Source organism: Rhincodon typus, chromosome 20 (genome assembly GCF_021869965.1).
Source record: "Rhincodon typus isolate 14 chromosome 20, sRhiTyp1.1, whole genome shotgun sequence".
NCBI lineage: Eukaryota > Metazoa > Chordata > Chondrichthyes > Orectolobiformes > Rhincodontidae > Rhincodon > Rhincodon typus.
In genome coordinates, this window is record NC_063351.1 from 7,107,698 (window position 1) to 7,127,285 (window position 19,588).

At 42.1% G+C, this 19,588-nt stretch overlaps 1 protein-coding gene across 1 annotated transcript in view; it reads left to right on the forward strand.

Moving 5' to 3' along the window:
- The first annotated feature begins 700 nt into the window (after positions 1-700).
- The window catches only part of ccdc6b (coiled-coil domain containing 6b), a 48,139-nt gene continuing 29,251 nt past the window's right edge, over positions 701-19,588 (forward strand). Inside the window, exon 1 of the mRNA XM_048608919.1 lies at positions 701-999. Within this exon, the coding sequence (XP_048464876.1) occupies positions 748-999 (252 nt within the window). The 5' untranslated portion in view covers positions 701-747. The remainder of the gene's footprint in view (positions 1,000-19,588) is intronic.

Below are 19,588 nucleotides of genomic sequence, written 5' to 3' on the forward strand. Positions count from 1 at the left end.
GCTGTGCTTTTCCAACCTCACACCTATACCACATTCCTTCCTCACTGACCTACCTCCCTTCGACTCCACCTTTCTGCACATGCTGACATGTACCCTCACAGGCCCCGCCCCTGCAATACAAGCCCCGCCCTACAGCGGAAACCCCGCCCCTACAGCAAAAGGCCCCCCGCGACAAAACCCCGCCCCTACAGTACAAGCCCCGCCCCTAAAACGCTCCCGCCCCCTTACAGAATAGGCCCCGCCCCTCTATCCCATAGCCCCCGCGACTCAAGTTCCGCCCCTCCAGAACAAGCCCTTCGCCCCCTCCCGTCCCACTTGTTGCCTGACGTTCCCTCCAAGCCATGCCCCCACAGGACAGGACCGCCCTCCTTCGAGGCCAAGTCGCCCCGTTTCATCATTGGCCCCGCCTCCATGCTTGTGCCCCGCCCACCGCCTTCCGCGGCCGCAGGCCTTAGGCTCCGCCTTCACCGTGCCACGCCCCTTTCAGGGCACCGCCCCTCTCCCCGCCCCGCAATGGGCTTCGCTCCGCCCATAATTACCCCGCCCTCGCCCCATGCTCCGCCCCTGCCCCGATCTTACGCTATAGCCCCGCCCCTTTACTTCGCCACGCCCCCTATCCGCGTGCTGCCTTCCGCGGTGGCACCGCCCATCGTGTTACTCCGCCCCCTTAGGCTCCGCCCCCTTATGCCCCGCCCCGCCCCGCACACCCTCCACAAGCCCAGGATCAGGCAGCGAGTGGGCTCCAACATGGCGGACAGCGCCAGCGAGAGTGACACGGATGCGGCGGGCAGTTCATCGGCGCTGCCGCCCGCCAATTCGTCGGCCGCCTCCAAGGCCGGTATCGTGATCTCGGCCTCCAAGCTGGAGGAGCTGAGCAACCGGCTGGCCTCGCTGCAGCAGGAGAACAAGGTGCTGAAGATCGAGCTGGAGACCTACAAGCTCAAGTGCAAGGCCCTGCAGGAGGAGAACCGCGACCTGCGCAAGGCCAGCGTTACCATCGTAAGTGAGCCCGAGGCCCTGGGCCGCGGGTTCCCGGACAGTCTGCTCTCCCTCTCTGCGGGGCCTAGTTCCCAGCCCAGCCCCACCTGGAGTCGGCTGCTGGCTGACCATTGAGGGCTAGGCCACACAGTGGAGGCTGGGGCTGGGGCTGGGCCCGGGGCGTAGGGCTGGTTTGGGCAAGGCAAGGGGAGGGTGGTACAAAGGAGATCCAGCACCTTCAGTGCTCTGGGTGTTGGGTGAAGCAGCGATTCTGCAAACCCAAGAGAGAATGGAAATCTTGCACTGGTTTGTTATTAACTCATCCGTACCTGCCCCTTTTTTTTGTTAAAGCAAATCCCACATTTTATTTCTCGGTTGATGCTCTATCCAAATTCGATGGATGAGCCTGCTTTTAACACACTCTGTAGGAAACAAAACCTGCAACAGGTGCTCCCAGGATTCGGTGTGTTTTGTGGCATGTTTTCGGGGCTGTGGGAATCCAGAAATAACATTCTGGTTTGCCTCCAAGTGCTGCTGACATGCCATCTCGACGACTAAATAGCCCGACTGTCACGTTGCAGTAAACGGTGGCTGCCACTTGCAAATGTTTTCTCTTTTTTTTGAAGAAAAAGAGGCAGGCAGTGGTTGCAATGATTTTCAAAGTAACTAGTCCCCAAAAATCTGTAATTGTGAGGGGTGGTGCCTGTAAACAGTGTTCCTTTGTTCCTGTTGTGTGAAATCAGAACTGCATGTTTGGAATGATGGAGATATAATTCACCATTTGAAGCATTGTGTTATATTTGTAGGGGCCTCCATGTTTTTTTTGTTGTGGTCAAAATCTAGCTGCATTTTTCTGCACACCTTCTGCCCAGTCCTGTGCACTGGGTTTCAGATCACATTCTGCCATTCCTGATTTCAAACGAGTCATTCTCTTTGGACTAGAAGGATTAAATTGAGACAGCAAAATCTTTAATTTTTAAAGAGGCATAGTGTTTGAGGGATGGGCAGCAAAAGCTACTGATTCTGCAGTAGTTTTTTTATACAGAAAGGTGATTGAAGTTTGCATATTTTGGTGAAGTGTTTTCAGTTTGCAGCAATTCATTGCTTACAGTACTGAAGTACAGTGCTGATGCTTGCAAATAGACAGTTGAGTTGAATATATCACAAATCTATGAACCGTTTCAAGAACTATTTTTCTTGTCAATACATCAAACCTAATGTTACCCAGTTGACGCAAGTTGGTTTGGTTCTTTGCTCTTCATAAATGTGTACTGGAAGATTCCCATTCACTTTCATTGTAATTCTGCGTTCAAAAGGGCAAAATGACAAACTGTTGAGAAACATTTTCACTGGGACAGGTTATTTTCTCCAACTGGTCTCTGCTGCACTACATGGAACTGTTCCTTCTCCTTCATCTAATTGGAGCTTCCCAAAACTTCAGCTTTAAGATTGCAAGTTCTGATGCAGCAATGGTTTCCAGACAGCCGGAACCCAGAACATCTGGGCACCTACTGTAACGCGCACCTGTGTTCAGAGCCAGTCCCCCTGCCCCTCCCTCTACTTCCACCTGCTTCATTCCCTGTGATTTGAGGAATCATATTTACAATTTTCTCGCTTAAATGTGAGATATAAAGTTTGCAAAGCACTGATCTAATGTTACCAGCATGTCCTCTTCTTGGTAGTGTTTTGGACAGTGCTTGGACTGGAACATGTTACTGACTATTTGCTTAACACATTGCTGAGCCATTTCAAGAGTGCAGCTTAAAGTCGATCGGCAGCCCACCAGCAAGCAGCAGGTAGCTGGTTGAATCCAAACAGATTTAATTAAAGGGCTTGTTAAGGCCCTGTTGCTGCATCGATTGGGATTTTCATTTGGCATTGCAGGTAGCCAAAGTTGTCCAGGCACTCTGGTGGGCTCAGGGCAGGGAAGTACAGTGGATGATACCAGGATACCCTTGCATGGGGATCAGGGATTGGAACTCTGAATTAACTCCCATGTCTGATTCGCCACCACTGATAGCTCTTTAAGTCTACACTCCTCAACAGAAGTGAGCTGAAGTAAACTTGCAAGGGAAATGTTATGAATTGAAATATTGAAACACAAGAAGAGCAACCAGAGGGATTATCATTCTTTGACAGCTACTTGTGAGCATGACAGACAGAGGCCTGTTGGAATCTTGCTTCCCTAGAGTAAACAACTCCTAAGAATTTTTAATGGATATAATTGAAGGACAATGGACCATGCTCTAGAAATTTGTTTTAGTTCTTCTCCATCTCCATTTAACATTTTGAGCTTTTCAGATGAAGTGAGATCCATTGCATTTTCATGCAGATTGCAGTCAAGATCAGATAGACAGAAAATTAATCTGTTCTAGTCCCACTATTGTCAAGTGTTGGAAACAATTATTTTTATTGGAATAGAAAAGCTGGGTGTGCAGGGAAGCTATTAATACCAGAATAATCTTGGTATTCTGCAAAAGAATGGTCATGTCTGACTTGTAACAATTCAAATACTGATACAGCAGCATTTATTTGTCACCTAAATGAAATTTATGCTCTGTAAAATTTGGCTTGAACTGTGTGTTCTTGATAGGATTTTTAAAAAGTTGGATGTCTGCTTTTATTTCCATCACTGACTGGCAGGAACTTCTTTCTACTCCTGAAATAACCAATCTTTTTGTAGTTTGCTAGGCTTGATAATTAGCAGACCAAAAGAATTTCAGTGCGACTTGCTAGTGAAGCTGGAAAGTAGGGAAAAGGAGGCAAATAGCAGACATTAGGTCACCGAGTCAGAGCTGTACAGTACAGAAACAGACCCTTTGATCCGACTCATTTGTGCCGACCAGGTATCCTAAACTGATCTAGTCTCATTTGCCAGTATTTGGCCCACATCCTTCTACACCCTTCCTATTTATGTACTCATTTGTAAATGTTGCAATTGTACCTGTGCCCACCACTACCACTGACAGCGCATGAAAATATTGCCCCTTAGATCTCTCTTAAATCTTGCCCCCTCTCACCTTAAACCTATGTCCTGTAGTTTTGGACTCTCCTCCCTAGGAAAAAGACCTTGGCTGTTCACCCTATGCATGCCCCTCATGATTTTATAAACTTCTATAAGGTCACCCCTCGGCCTCCGTTCCAGGAAAAAAATTGCCCAAGCCTCTTCGGCCTCTCCCCGTAGTTCAAATCTTCCAATCCTCGCAATATCCTTGTCAATCATTTCTGAAACCTTTCAAGTTTAACAACCTCTTTCCAAGCAGGGAGACCAGAATTGAACATTGGTGAGCCACTTTTAGAATACAATGACCTGTGCAGCTGTAACCTGACGTCCCAACTTCTACACTCAATGCACTGATGAGTGAAGGCAAGTGTGCCAAACACCGCCCCTTGACTACCCTGTCTAACTGTGCAAAGTTGCTAGTTAGACCAGCGACTTTGGATATATCACTTTATATGGGTTGTAAAATTGTTTTGTCATATGGTTTGTTTAAGTAGAAGCATTGTGAGAAAGTTATACTTCAGGTTTCTTTGAGTTTGATTTTTAGTTGCCTAACTGTGCCCCAAAGAATTTGTGACTGTTATGCACTGACTCATTGTTATAAATGGTTTGGGGACAGGGTTGGTTTTGCAAAGTTGATTTCACCGAAGTTAACATTGTGTAATTTTGTTTGGAGGAATGAGAAAATAAGCAATATCAACTTTCCTTTATTTCTTATATTCAGGTATTATTGTTTGTGAATGTTAGTGTACATTTGGCATGGAAAGACAGAGTGGAATACTCCTTCAGGTAGAAATGTGGAATCACTCATTGCCTGAGACTGGTTTCACAGTGTTGGGCAGTTACGTACCCTGGCTGTGTTTGCACTTCAGTCTGTCCAGATACACAAAAGTAATTCCCTGTAAAAGATGACATTGGAGAGCCATGTCAAGGAGAGTACTGTTGGCACTCTATGCTGACAGTCTTAAAGTCATTTCCTAACCTGGAAAAGGAAGTATTTTGAACAGAATCAAATTCCATGTTTTGGTTTCCATTAATGTGAGTCATATGGATTCCTGGAAAATGCAAGAGTGGCACAGTGGTTAGCACTGCTGTGTCACAGCACCAGAGACCCAGGTTTGATTCCAGCCTCGGACAACTGTCTGTGTGGAGTTTGCACGTTCTCCCCGTGCCTGCGTGGGTTTCCTCCCGCAGTCCAAAGATAAGCAAGTTAGGTGGATTGGCCCTGGGAAATACAGAGACAGGATAGGGGGGCTGCTCTATGGAAGGGCGGTGTGAACTTGATGGGCTGAATGGCCTGCTTCTACTTTGTAGGAATTCTGATTCTGTGCAGAAATTCAGTGTTAACAGCCCCTCCACTGTCACCCACATCTGTCATTCCTTTTTAAATTTGCCCTTCGTACTGCTGTAAACTAGGAGGAACTATGGGCAGTATGGCTTGCGTTGAATAGGCTGTGAACAGCAACAAATGATTGATAAGACACAGATTGAATCCCATTTGACTGAGCAATCCAGAATCATAGCCTTAACATCTCTTATGGTGCAGTGGTTGTCTTTACCTCTGTCAAGTTGTCTGGGTTCAATTCCTATCTGCTCTGGAGGTATATAACTGCATTGCTGAACAGGTTGATTAGAAAATATCCTGACCCAGGGCCTTTGGTTTCCAGTGTTGGCATGTGTGTTCCTTAAACTATCCCATTTACCCATTGCAAAGCTTCCTTAAGTTGAGAAGGGATCTGTGACAAAGTCCTGTCCTAGTGTGAAACTGTATTTTCAAGAAAGGTGGTAGCTGCCTGATTTTTGTTGCAGTTTTAATTAATCCTCAGTTTTTTAAAACTTTTATTCTTTTTAAAACATGTAACAGTTATGAGCAATTTGTGGTAAAAGTTTGGATTCATTTTGTGTCCAGTGCAGCTGATCTTGATGTGAAAAAAGTAAATGAATCACTTGGCTAATTCCATCTATTTCAATTAATCATTCTGGGAATCTTAAAGGAGAACTGTATCATGGAACAGTGAACTTTGAACCCCTGAACCACACTTGGGTGAATAAAGAATTGTTAGAAAAGAAACTGAATTACTGGTTAATTTCAGTTGGTCAATGAAAACTGTCCTTTGCTAAGATCAATGGCTGAGGTGTACCACTTCCAATCCTTTTATATGCCAACCACCAATTACCAACAGGAATTGAAAACGTTCACTTCGAAATTTGTTTTTAAAGAACTATGCTGTATGAATACTTGGCAGTGTTTTTCTCGGACTTTGCTAAAAGAAATGAAATGGTGACTGTAGATATGTTTTCAGTATCTTGGACCACTCCTGTTGGCAAGCACTTGCTTCCTCTAATGGCAAGTCTGTGCCATTACCTGTGCAGTATTTTGATAATTTGTAATGACTTTGAGCCAACAAAAAAGAGTTTGGATTTTTGTCTTTTTAGTTTTATCGTGTGTTCTCATATAATTTGTAACTTGTGAAGTATTTATTTGAAGCATTTTCGTGGTATCATATAATATAAGTAAATGTCAAATAAATGGGTTGATAAACAGGAACAAGGATGTCCTGTATCTTTACAACAGTTAGCCAACTATTCCTCCTTAACGTTCTTTTTAAAACTCGGCTGTGTTGTTCAGGTAAATTGGATTCTGAATTGTTGAAATGTTAACAGTTGCTGTGTAGTCTCTCTGACTTATCTATTACTCGGAAGGTTTCAAATATGCTATCCATTTAAACAATGCTAAGCAATGTTAGCTAATTTTCTTTGTGCTGAATTTTAACTATTAAACTCACAAGGACCATAGACATAAACACAATCCACAAGCTACTTGTATTTGAATTGAATGATTTGGCAACTCCCTTGGTATATGGCCAAGCATGGAATGTACGCTGTGGGGTTTTGTATATTAAAAGAAGTTGGACCTTTTTAAGCAAGTTTGTTTTTATTAATTCTATGTACATTGACTGACCTGAAATAAAGGACTACCAATGCATTATAGGAATACTTTGTTTGATCGTTGGATAACCCTGTGTAGAAAGGACCACTTTGTGGTTTCTAACTTAATCCTTTGCCTACGGCTCTGGACCTCTAGTCCCACCATGATCAATTTCACAGATTTAAGAATGAGATCGTGTGTCGATGTGTCTTGAAGGGATTGACAGCGGGGGGAAACCTTTGATAAGTTACCATCCAGCAGACTGTTGGAGCATTAGATGTCTGGTATTAAACAGTTTAAAAACTGCTGTAAAAATGTTCCTGTTCGCTGACTATCAATCATTAGAGCAATAAAGAGTGGCAAGTTTGCAGCTATTAGAGAAGGAGGTACGTTGAATTAAGAAACAATGAATACTACAAGAGGTAGTCAGTTGATGGAATGAATAATTCAGTGATGGATTGAATTATGTTAAATGGGAAGAGTAATTTAATTATTTTAATACGAAATTTAATGTGAAAATTATTTGGGGTACAGAGGGCAAGTTCATTTACACAGGATGTAAATGGTAGCAGCTCAAGAGGCTAAGACCATTCAGCCTCTCAAGTTTGTGCTTCAATCAGATAGTGACTCAGCTGGATCTGAACTCCATTTACATGCCTTGGAGTGGTCAGCCTTAACACCCTTGCCTAGCGCAAATTTCAAATAAAATTGGTACATTTTAATTCAGTCTACCTCCAAAGCTTGTTTGGAGAGGGTTCCAGGTTTTTATGACACTGTTGTTTGAAGAAATGCATCCCAAAGTCACTACTGAACAGCCAAGTGCTAATTTAAATTTTATACCCTTTGTGCTGGACTATCCTAATTGAAATAGTTTCTTCAACTTCCCTGTCAAGTCCTTGAATAACCTTTTAAAGTTCTTTCCTTTTGGACTCATCCCCAAGGAATTTGCAAACCTCTGCTGCTCTCCATGCATGGCTGCACGTAATAAAGATTCAGCAGATCTTAGAGTTAGCTTGAACATATTGAAATTTTAAAATTAAGAATGGGAGGGTCTATTGTGTGGCAGTAGTATCCATATCTTCGCGCCAGGAAGCCTGGGTTCGCATTCCATTTGCTCCAGAGGTATGTCATAACATTTCTGAACAGGCTGATTTTAAAAAGAAATCCTCCAGGAATGGTTCACACCACCTCCAGGGTGCCTAGTCAGTGAAGATGAGAGAGAGTGTAGTTGCTGGACTTGCATGTATTTGCATTTGTTGGCCATACTGTAGAGCAAATATTTTAAAAAGAAACACAGAAGTAGAGTGGAAGAGCAGAAAGGAATATCCTTCTGCGTGTCTCCAGATCAAAATGCAGAATGACCTGTCTCAGCCTTAGGCAAAATTTCTGAACAAAAATGGCAATTCTTTATGTTCTTATTAGCTTTTATAAATGGTGGAATGGTATGCTGTAAAAATTCCGCTTGTCTGGCAGGAATCAGTTTGCAAACTAAAATAGATGTGTTTGTAATGAGATGTGGAGCTAAAATAGGACTGATGTCAGGAATGACTTTATCATCATACCAGTGTTGCTGTTCTAAGTACATTGACAACATAATAGCTGTCACCAATTACGATAGGATCTACCTTGCTTGTCTGCAATACTGGTTAATTTTGTGTTTGTGACTTGGCTGTTGCATTTCAGTTTTTCTGACTCTGAGTATCTTATAGCTTGTCATGGTTAATCTTCTTTTCATGACATTAAATGTATGATTGTCTGGTGTCACGAAACCAGTAGTGTTGAAGTGAACCCCACTGCCTAATCTAGGGAAAAAGAACAAATGATGAAAAGTTGAGTTGTATGGTGTAATGGAAGCAGATTCCCATCCTATATTAAAGTGTATACAATGTGTTATACATTGCTTTTTACATAGTGCAGATTTAATTTTTTTTTAACAACATGTGTGACATTGTTCTGTTGGAACTGGGGAGAAGAAGTTATAAATTATCGATATTCCACCCCAATGAGTAACTACTTCGCTGACGTTCATTATTTTTCAAATGTTAATGTATGCAACTTTGTCTCTCACCACAGTAAGAATGCATGTTCTGTTGTGGCTGGGTATCAATCAAATGCATGTCAAGGCAACTATGATCCTACTGTTCTCAAATTTTCTACATTAAGTGGTGGAAATGCTTAATGTCCTGCTTGTTGTACTGTTGGGGAAGTGTCCCTTGGAGTTTCAAACTGGCTAGCCTGGGTTTTAAAGAAATGATAAGAACGTAACTTGGTCATGGGCGTGTGCAATACTGAGCTGCCATGTGTCACCAATGTCAGTTGCAGTGGCCAAGAGGGCATCTTGGCATTCCTCCTTCGAACCAGTTCATCAGCAATTTGTTCACAATTTTTAAGGATTCAGTAGTTTTTAAAATATTTTGCATGCTGTGCAAATTAAATAATAACATATTATTAACTTTTTTGCTGTTAGTGCTTCTGTGCCAGCCCCTTTGTAAGCAAATGGATTGTACAGGTCTGATTAGGTTGCTTACCATTTTCCATTGGGCGGCAGTGTGATTAACCACTTAGTAATCTCCAGTGTATGGTCTGTAATAAGAGTCATTGCCTTGTGGATTGTAACTGCATTTATAAGGTGCAGGTGTAATTTGGAAGCTGATTTTTAACATTGCAAACAAATTTAGGATAGTGTGTCCAGGTTGTAATGCGTTATATAAAAAAAGACCCTCAAGTTTATCCATGAAGCTAGTCCCAGCTTACTGTTACATTCCTGTATCTCCTACTGCAATTCCTAACTGTTACTATTCATGCTGTCTTTCCCTTCTTTCCTCACCCTCCAGATTAATGTTTCTCAATATATGTCATTTGGCGATGAGATGTGTTTGAGTTTCTTGACTGAATGAGTCTCTTTCTAGCTGGAGGGATCGTAGGTAAAATCAGTTGGTGTGTTTTCAGCCTTGAGTATGGGTACAGCACAAAGCTGAATTGGCTACAGTTGGTTTGACTTAGAAAATGCAAAGGTTCAGACCGTTGTATTGGAGGGAGTTGGTTAATCTTGTGATGTTGCATTGACCTGTGGGAACAAGTGTAAAGTAGGTTTTACTTGCCATCCAGCCCATTTTATGTCTGATGTCAGAGTTTGGTTGACTTCAGATAATTTAAAAGCCAAGTGCACTGTCTCCAACACCAACATTCCTTACGCTGAAAATGTTTAAGTACCCTTAAAATGTGTCATTTTGATTTGAAGGATTCTGGGGCTCAGAAAAATTGAGTCATCAAATTCATCATTTGCAGTATCTTTATAGAAATCGAACTCTGGTATTAAAGCTTGCTCAGAATAGTTGCTCATTGAATTGTAGAATGACAGCATAATATATTAAAACATTTCATCATGTTGTGCAAAGTGAATAGTGACTATCATTTGTAAAGCACTTGTTCATCGTTTGAATAAAAAAGCTTCCAATTGCATCTCAAAAGTGTGAAATAACTAGCTTCCATTTGGATTATGATCAAAGATGTCAAGTATGTATTTTGTAGATTTGTCCCTAGTGTTGCAAGTACGTAGCTTGTCCTGGAAAGAAAGTAAAAACTTAAACAATAATGTTATGGGTTCAAGCTACAAGGCAGAGGTGATCAGGTGTAAGTTGTTGTCATAGTCTATCATTAGCATCTAAGATTTATGATCTTCTTGAAATATACTTGGCGCCTACATGCACATGAGAAGCGAGGTAATTTGAACTTTATCTTCTAGGTTGATGCGTATCTTGGTAAATAGTAAAAGAAGCTTACTTTACTAGATTTAGATTTCTGAATTAAGGCACTGTTCAATTGGTATTGCTTGAAATACAGCTAATGTGTTCTAAACTCTGTGCTTCATGTATTGTAGAAATTGTGGTTGTACTTTGGTATTCATAACCTTAAAAATACAGCACATTGCAGAGGTCAGTGACTTAAATTCATCGCATAGCAGTGATATTTGATGTAATGTGCATTCAGGAGTGCCGTGTTGTCCCAATTTCTAAAATTCATCACATTATTGGCATCAGTTTCACACTTTCCATTTTTTTTATCATCCCATCTCTTTTGTCAGTTGTAGCACATCTTACAAAGACACCTTTTTTAATTACTAAATAAGAAATCCTGGTACTTAAACTAGTGTTTCTTTTAATTCATGTCTGTAAATCTTTTATTTCCCCCTTCTTTTCACATAAATTCAATTGAATAATAAGTTACTGTTTTTTTCAGGCAGAGGAGAAAACATGAAATTGGACAACAACAAAGACAATAGCAGCTGTAAGTAAGGACCTTGTATTACAGGCAGCTATTGATGAAATAGAAAAACGGGCACTTACCAGGTCTTTTTTCAAGAAGTTAGATGTAGTTGGGTGCAACTAAAGCCGAGTCTGTGCAAGCCATTTTAGGTTTTGTACTCAAAGCTGCAACATAGCACAGGATAATGAAGGTGTTGTCATGAAGGCTGACCACCAGTGCCTCAAAGCTATTGCCAGAGCGAGCAGTGTCTGGATGTATTAACTAGGATAACAGATTACGAAATAATCCAGCTTGCCTCTGTTCAAGACCCTGGTTAGGTGCCATCTGGAAAACTTCAGCCTGCAGAATGCTAAATTCACCAAGGCTCCATTATTATCTTCCTAACCCTGAAACTTACTCATCTAGAAGATCAAAAGCAGCATGTTTATTTGGAGTACCGTCACCTGCAAGTTTCCTTTCAAATCCCACAATGTCCTGACCTGTAAACATATTGCCATTTCTTCCGTGCCACTTCGCAAAATCTTGGAACTCCTTCCCTAACTACACTGTACCTACCCTCATGGATTGCAGTGGTTCAAGAAGTTAACTCACTAATACCTTCCTATGGTGATTGGAGATGGGCAACAAATTCCTTGCTAGCAATACTCACATCCCATGAAATAATAAAAAAGTAGTAAAGTACTCCAGACTCTCATGGTGTCTTTTGGTTTTTAAAAATCTAAATACCCCTCTGTTCAGCAGAAAACCTATAAAAACACAAACCTGTCAGTTCAACATGGGCTGGAGCGCAGCTGTTGGAATTTATAGCATCATCCAAGAGAAACAAAAGTTTGACTGATGGAAAGGAGTCATTATTTAAATTCATATCCAAGGGATATGGATCAAAAGCATTGTAAATGGAGTTAAGGTATAGATCAGAGATCTAATAGAACGTTGGAACAGGCTCAAGGGGCTGATTAACATCTCCCTATTCCTGTGTTATCGTTTGTAAAACACTATAACATTGTTCATTGTCTAAATTAATTGGCCATTTTAAGCAGCTTACTGGTGCTGAGTATGTGTGATGAATACAGTGAGTAAATCGCCAAATAGTCTCATGGTGGACAGGAAAGCATAGTGACTGTTATTCATATGGATTTTATAAATGTTTACATGAGATTAGCCAAAATTGAATTTGTGTGGAGTTAGAGGTAACTTTGTGTCCTAGGTTGCTTATTGATTGGGACGCAGGCAACAGGAGAAACAAACTGAGGCTGCTCTGATTGCAAGATGTGACAGCTAGAGTTCCGAAGGAATTGCTATGTTTTTAGTTTTTTTGACATATGTTAAGAATGACAAGGCAAGAGAAAGTTGACGTGGAAAGTTTGCAGTTTCCATTTCTTGGTGAATCCTGAACTGAGGCGACTTGGTGACCGCTTCGCAGAACATCTGCGTTCTGCTTGCCAAAAAGACTCTGAACTACCCGTTGCCTGCCACTTCAACGCACCACCCTGCTCCCTGGCCAACATCTCTGTCTTTGGCTTGCTGTAGTGTTCAGCAAAGCCCAATGAAAGCTAGAGGAGGAACAACACCTCATTTTCTGCTTGGGGACCCTACAGCCCCCTGGACTCGATATTGAGTTCAATAATTTTAGGGCCTAAACTCTCCCATGTCCCAGCCCCCTACCCCACACACCAGACCTTGTTACCACATAGCCTGCCAGTACACACCCCCTGTTGCTAGTCACTAACAGTCTCCATTAACAGCTATTCACCCTCCCAGCCTGACCGTTAGCAACTCCTTTGTCTGTCCAACTGTCTTTCTCTCTCTTTGGGCTCTATCCTATCGTTTACTCCCTACCCACCCACCTCCCTGTTTTCTGCGTATAAACTGACGTTTTCTCAGCCACCATCACTTCTGAGCAAAGGTCACCAGCCCCGAAACATTAACTCTGTTTTCTCCTTCTCAGATGCTGCCAGATCTGCTGAGCTTTTCCAGCAATTTTGTTTTTGTTCCTGAACGGAGGGCACTGTTTTAAAATTAGCTGTTATCCTTCAAGGGCAGATGAAACATTTTGAGGATTTGTGTGACTTTGGAATTCTGCCTCAGAAAACACTGAAGGTGGGAATTATTGAGCATTTTTAAGGTACAGGTGACTAGATTCTTGTTAGACAGGGGAATTGAGGGTTGGCAGAGAAAGATGCAAATATGGAATTCAAAAGAAACAGATCAACCATAATCTTCTCGAATGGTGGAAAAGCTGTTGGGCTGAATGGTCTACATCTCTAATTTCATATGTTTGCACATATATTTAAGTTTGCATGTAGCAGTACATTGAGAAATATAATAAGTTGTATAGGAGTTTTAAAGGGCAGTACAAATTGAGTCGCCAAAAGTGAGGTATTTGAGTGTACATGTGAGGCCATCCAATTTGGGTTTGACACACACTGGCATATTTTCTAGGTGGTAAGGGATGAGGTCCTAAGCAAGGGTCAAGGATTTTGCATTTCAGATGTACAGACATCAACTTGTGCACAGGTAGAATCATAATGAGAAAGACTAATATATAAGAAAGACTAATATATAATTGACTATCTCAAAGAATTTATAACGAGCATTTAAACAAAGCCTTTGTTAGACCTCTTCTGGGATGCTGTAATCAGTATATCAGAACTGAACCTCAGAGGTATATTGGCCTTGTAAGGATGTGTGGCACAGAGGTAGCTCTGGGCCAGGAGTTCTGGGCTCAAGTCCCACATGTAGTCGAGGTATCATAACGTATCTGAGCAGTTTGATTATAATGACTATATTGGCCTTGGGGCGATCAGTACCAATTCTCACTAGAAGGATATTGGAGTTTAAACAGTTAAATTGAGCATTCCTGAGAGATTGGAAGATGTAAGATATAGTCTAACTGAGATTTTTAAATTGATAATGGAGTTTACCAGGGTAGATACGGAGAGAATATTTCTCCACAGACACTATCTTTAAGTTAGGGCCAGGCCACGGAGTGCAATGAAGAGGCATTTGTTTCCTGCAGTATCGTAGCAATCTTGTACTCTCTCCCAAGAAGATATCCGTGCTCAATGTCAATTGAAGTTTTCAAGATTCAGCAATTTTGTTGGGTAAGAGTGTCTAGGGGTCAAAAGAGTGTCAAAAGCATTGTAAATGGAGTTGAGGTATAGATCAGAGATCTAATAGAATGATGGAACAGGCTCAAGGGGTTGATTAACATCTCCCTATTCCTATGTTATCATTTGTAAAACACTATAACATTGTTCATTGTCTAAATTAATTGGTCATTTTAAGCAGCTTACTGGTGCCTAGTTGTCCCTAGTGAATTGCCCTGACAGTTCGGTGTTACGTTCTTTGTTTAAAATGACACAGTATATTGTATCTCCTGTGAAAAACATGACTGTTGAAATTGCCTTCATTTTACGTTAGTTAAAAATTGCAACATTGTATTTCTATTTTTCTGTAGAAGGCTAGTAAACCCTGCACCTTATGTTGATACAGTAACCAGCTGGTGTTACCGCATTTCAAACAATAAAAAGGCAGTTTTGAAACAGAAGATGAGGTCATTGGTTGGGCACAAACATGTGCAAATCTGCTCATTAAAGAGAGCTATCAATCTTTTATTTACTGGTGAACAGTTGCAACATTCTAATTATATTGTGCCTGTAGGTGGGCAAATGATGAATGTTGCTTACTCTAACCTCATATGAACATCAATCAACTGAACTCTACCCTTTTCTCATTGATATACAATACTTCTGTTTACATGGCACGGTGCTATAGCACTGCATTTTTTTCTGAACACGTGTTAATACAGGGTATTTAATTTAGTACAGGCGTGGATATAGGTACAAATTGTGGCACTGAACACATGATTTCTCCCAGGAAGCGGTTGGAACCTCAACGTTTCACCATATTTATGAATGACTTGGACAAAGGAAATAGAACGTCAGATATCCAAGTTTTCTAATGACGCTGACTCGTAGACGGAATAGTAAGTAGTGTAAAATGGAGCAGAAAGTTGCACAAGGAACATTGTGGCAGATGGAGTTCAAAGTGGGAATGGGTGAAGTCATTTGCTGTCACTTTCTTAAAAGGTACAGATCCAAGCATTTTCTAAATGATAAGCTGGAAAACCTGGGTTAGCAGAAGATTTGGAGCTTCAAGTACAGAAATCTCTGAAAGCAAGTGGGCAGGTACAGAAAATGATAACCTACTGGAATGTTGGCCTTTTATCAAGATGGCTGGAATACAAAGAGGTGGAAGTTGCAGCTGTACTGAGCTCTAGTTTGACCTCATCTGGAGTACTGTGATCAGTTCTGTGCCTTGGGAAGCATAGATATTTTTAAATCAACGTGTTCAGACATGTTATGACACTTTTGGAGCAGGTGGAACTTGGAACTTGGGCCTTCTTGCCACTGTACTACAACAGCCGCCCTATCATTTGAGGAATACACATTGGCCTTTAACTAGTTTTCAAAATTGAAAGTGAGTAATTCTTCATAGACAAAGCTATTAATGATTCGAGAGCCTAATGAATGGATATAGTTAAATAAAAGCCAAATACTATGGATGTGGAAATCTGAAATAAAAGCAGCGCTGGAGCAACTCCAATCTGGCAGCTCCTATGGAAGAGAGTTAATATTTCAAGTCACGTTAGAAGCGAAAGGGCTTGGAAAATGGTGTTATTCATGCTGCATAGAGAGGGTGTGGAGGAACAAGTGGAACAGATTGTAAGAGTTCTCAGAACCAAAGACAAAAGTCCAGAAGAAAATGAAGGTGTGAAATTGATCTCTTCTGAACCAGATGTGGCTGTGTCTTTTTTTATTTGTGGCGTGAGTGTGGTGTAGTTTGTGAGTTGGAGGATGTTGAAAAAACGGAGGAGCGGTCATGCTCTGAAGTTGTCAGGTTTAATACCAATTGTAAAATGAATGTCGTACCTTTAGTCTCATTATGCTTCATTGGAACACTGTAGTGGGCCCAAAACAGAAATGTTTGCACAGGAGCTTTGTCTTTAGTTCTGACCACCGTTGCAATCCTTACCACTTGCGCCTCCTCACTCTCTGTCTGCAGCAGTAATAACACACATTTCCAAATTGTTTCACTTCTGAAGAGGAGTGTCGTTGGACTCAAAGTTAACACACTCTCTTCTCTTCTTTCTTTCTCCACAGATGCTGCCAGATCTAAGTTTTTCCAGCAATTCCTGTTTTTATATTTAAATGGATATTCAGGACAGCCATGTTGAACTTGAATGATGAAACAGGCTGAACAGTCCTATCTTGTTACTAGCATAAATCCGTTGTATCAGATTTGGAACATGTAGAAATCAGATTTTGCTTTGCAAGATGTTGTAGATTTTGAGTTTGATGCTCATGTGCTTTCCAAACCTCCGTTTTCTGTTGTCATTGACCTCTTTTGTTAATTCCTTGACCTGGCTGCAGTGCCATGTTGTCTACCATGGCATGCTGTCTAGCCTGTGTGCGCTCACCCACGAGCTCTCTCTCCCACTCCCCACAACTCCCTTTCTGCTCTGTGTGTCTCAGTCTGTTGTCCTTACAAATTGACCTCTTGTTCATCTTGTATTAAATTTAACTTTGTTACATCAAAACTGTTTCCCGTGTGAGGGTTTTATTGAGCAAAGAGGCATACCTTCAAAATTGCCAATTAATTAACACAGCAGCAACTCTCATGAGAATTGGACTGCATCACTGCTGTTTCATTCCCACTGGGTCAGAATCATGGAACTCCCATCCTACAACAGATTGACTGCAGCAGTTCAAGAAGACCACTCGCTGCCACCCTCTGAAATGCAGTTAGGGTTGAGCAATAAGGCAGTGCCCACTCGGACTGAATTTTTAAAAAGCCAGTGAAGGGCAAGTTTTTATTTAGCCTTCAGCTCCTCCCTGATATCCTCCAGTGACTATTTTCATTGCCCTCGTCAAGCCCTGCCTCACGTCCCTCAGATTCTCCTGGCACAGAACTTCATCCTCCTTTGTAGTTCAGAATACTTGGAAGATAGGTTTCACAAGGAAGTTGGCACACTGGTACCTCAGTTGGTACCTGTTATGGAGGGACTGTCAATGAGGAGAGGTTGAGTAGGTTGGAAACAAAAACATAAATTGCTGGAAAAGCTCAGCAGATGGTCAGTAGGTCTAGCAGCATCTGTGAAGAGATATCAGAATTAACGTTTCAGGTCTGGTGACCCTTTCTCAGAACTGGATTACTATAATGTCTGTTATCCACCTCTATATGTTCCATTTACGTAGAAAGTAACTTGCAAACTTGTTTCACTATAATGCTGAACAAAGAGACCTGGGGTACTCGGGCATAGTTCCTTGAAAGCAGAGTCATAGGTAGACAGGGTGGTCAAGAAGACATTTGGCATGCTTGCCTTCATTGGCCAGAACATTGAGTATTGGACTTGAGACATCATGTTGTGGCTGTACAGGACACTGGTGAGGCCACTTCTGGAATACTGCAGGTAATCCTGGTTGTCCTTCCAAAGGAAGGATGTTGTTTAAACTTGAGGGTGCAGAAAAAATTTACAAGAAGGTCGCTGGGACCGGAGGTTTGATTATATGGAAAAACTGAATAGGTTGGGTCTTTTTTATCCTGGGGCGTTGGAGGCTGAGGTGTGATCTTAGGGAGGATTACAAAATTGTGAGGGACTTGGATAGGGTGAATAGCCAAGGTCTTTTTCCTAGGATGGGGAGTCCAAAACAGGAGGATATAGGTTTAAGGTGAAAGGGGATAGATTTAAAATGGACCCGAGAGAGAACTTTTGATGCAGAAGGTGGTGGGTGTACGGAACGAGCTGCCAGAGGAAGTGATGGAGACAGGTAGTACACCATTTAAAACCATCTTGATGGATATGAGTAGAAAGGGTTTAGAGGGATATGGGCCAAATGTGGGCAAATTGGACGTCAGATTGGGATGTCTGGTCGGTGTGGATGAGTTGGACCAAACAATGTTTCTGCGCTGTATGATTATAATGCGGTCCTGTCTACTTTGAAATGTAATCTTCAAGTTTACCTGTTTATTAGTTAGCCTACTGCTAGTAATGTGACCAATCTCCCAACATTCTGCTAAATCCAAAAAGGGAGTTTATAGAATCAGAGTCCCTACAGTGTGGAAACAGGCCCTTCGGCCCAACAAGTCCACACCGACCCTTGCAGCATCCCACCCATACCTATCCCCCTATAACCCACACACCCCTGAACACTACAGGACAATTTTTAGCATGGCCAATCCACCTAGCCGGCACATCTTTGGACTGTGGAGGAAACCGGAGCACCCGGAGGTAACCCCCGCAGACACGGGGAGAATGTGTGGAGTTTGCACAGACAGTTGCCCGAGGCTGGAATTGAACCCCGTCCCTGGCGCTACGAGGCAGCAGTGCTAACCACTGAGCCACCATGCCGCCCCAATCAACCAGTCACCCCCCCAGTCCACTTCCCCACCCCGCCACAAACCAACCAGTCACTGGTTCTCTGGTTTAGATTGCTTTCATTTTATGATTCTTACAGGCAGTCCAACTTCCCTCCCCACCTAATTGCTTTCCTGTTGAAAGCTTTATGTCCAACTTTGTCCCAGTCCTGATCCTCCTGCAAAGATTTTCAGTTTGTGATTTTGGCAATATCAATGATTTTAAGCCGCCAATCTTGTTTCGAATCCTGTTTGCTTACAATTCACTGCCTTTTGCATTCTGCTGTAAACCTCACTGAACTTCTCTAATCATTACCTGCACGCCAAATCGTTTCTATCCCAAACTACCTACTTTGCACTAGCATCTTCCCCAATACCTTACTGTATTGGTGTGTGGCTTTTTAACCCATAGCTGCAGCAAATCTCCTATTGGGATCATTCTTTCAGGGCTATCCCAGCAAAGGCTTCCTGTCATTGCAATTCAGTCTTGCCTCTCTAATGCCTAAGAAAATTGACTACCGAGGAGAGGTTGAGTAGGTTGGAAACAAAAACATAAATTGCTGGAAAAGCTCAGCAGATGGTCAGCAGGTCTAGCAGCATCTGTGAAGAGAAATCAGAGTTAACGTTTCAGGTCTGGTGACCCTTTCTCAGAACTGGATTACTATAATGTCTGTTATCCACCTCTTTATCCACTCTTAGATACATGTTTGTGTACCAATAAAGTTGTTCGAATCCCTTGGAGTGAGAAGGCTCAGCTGGCTTGAAACTATTCTGGTGAGTTTGTGCCCTTTGCTTAGGGCAGGGCAAAAAAAAACGAAAGTAGTACCAAATGAGCAAACGGTAGAATTCTAGACTCCCTTGTCCGCTCCACACTCCCCTCCAGCTCCACCACACCCGGCACTTTTCCCTGCAACCGCAGGAAGTGCTACACCTGCCCCCATACCTCCTCCCTCACCCCCATCCCAGGCCCCAAGAAGACTTTCCACATCAAGCAG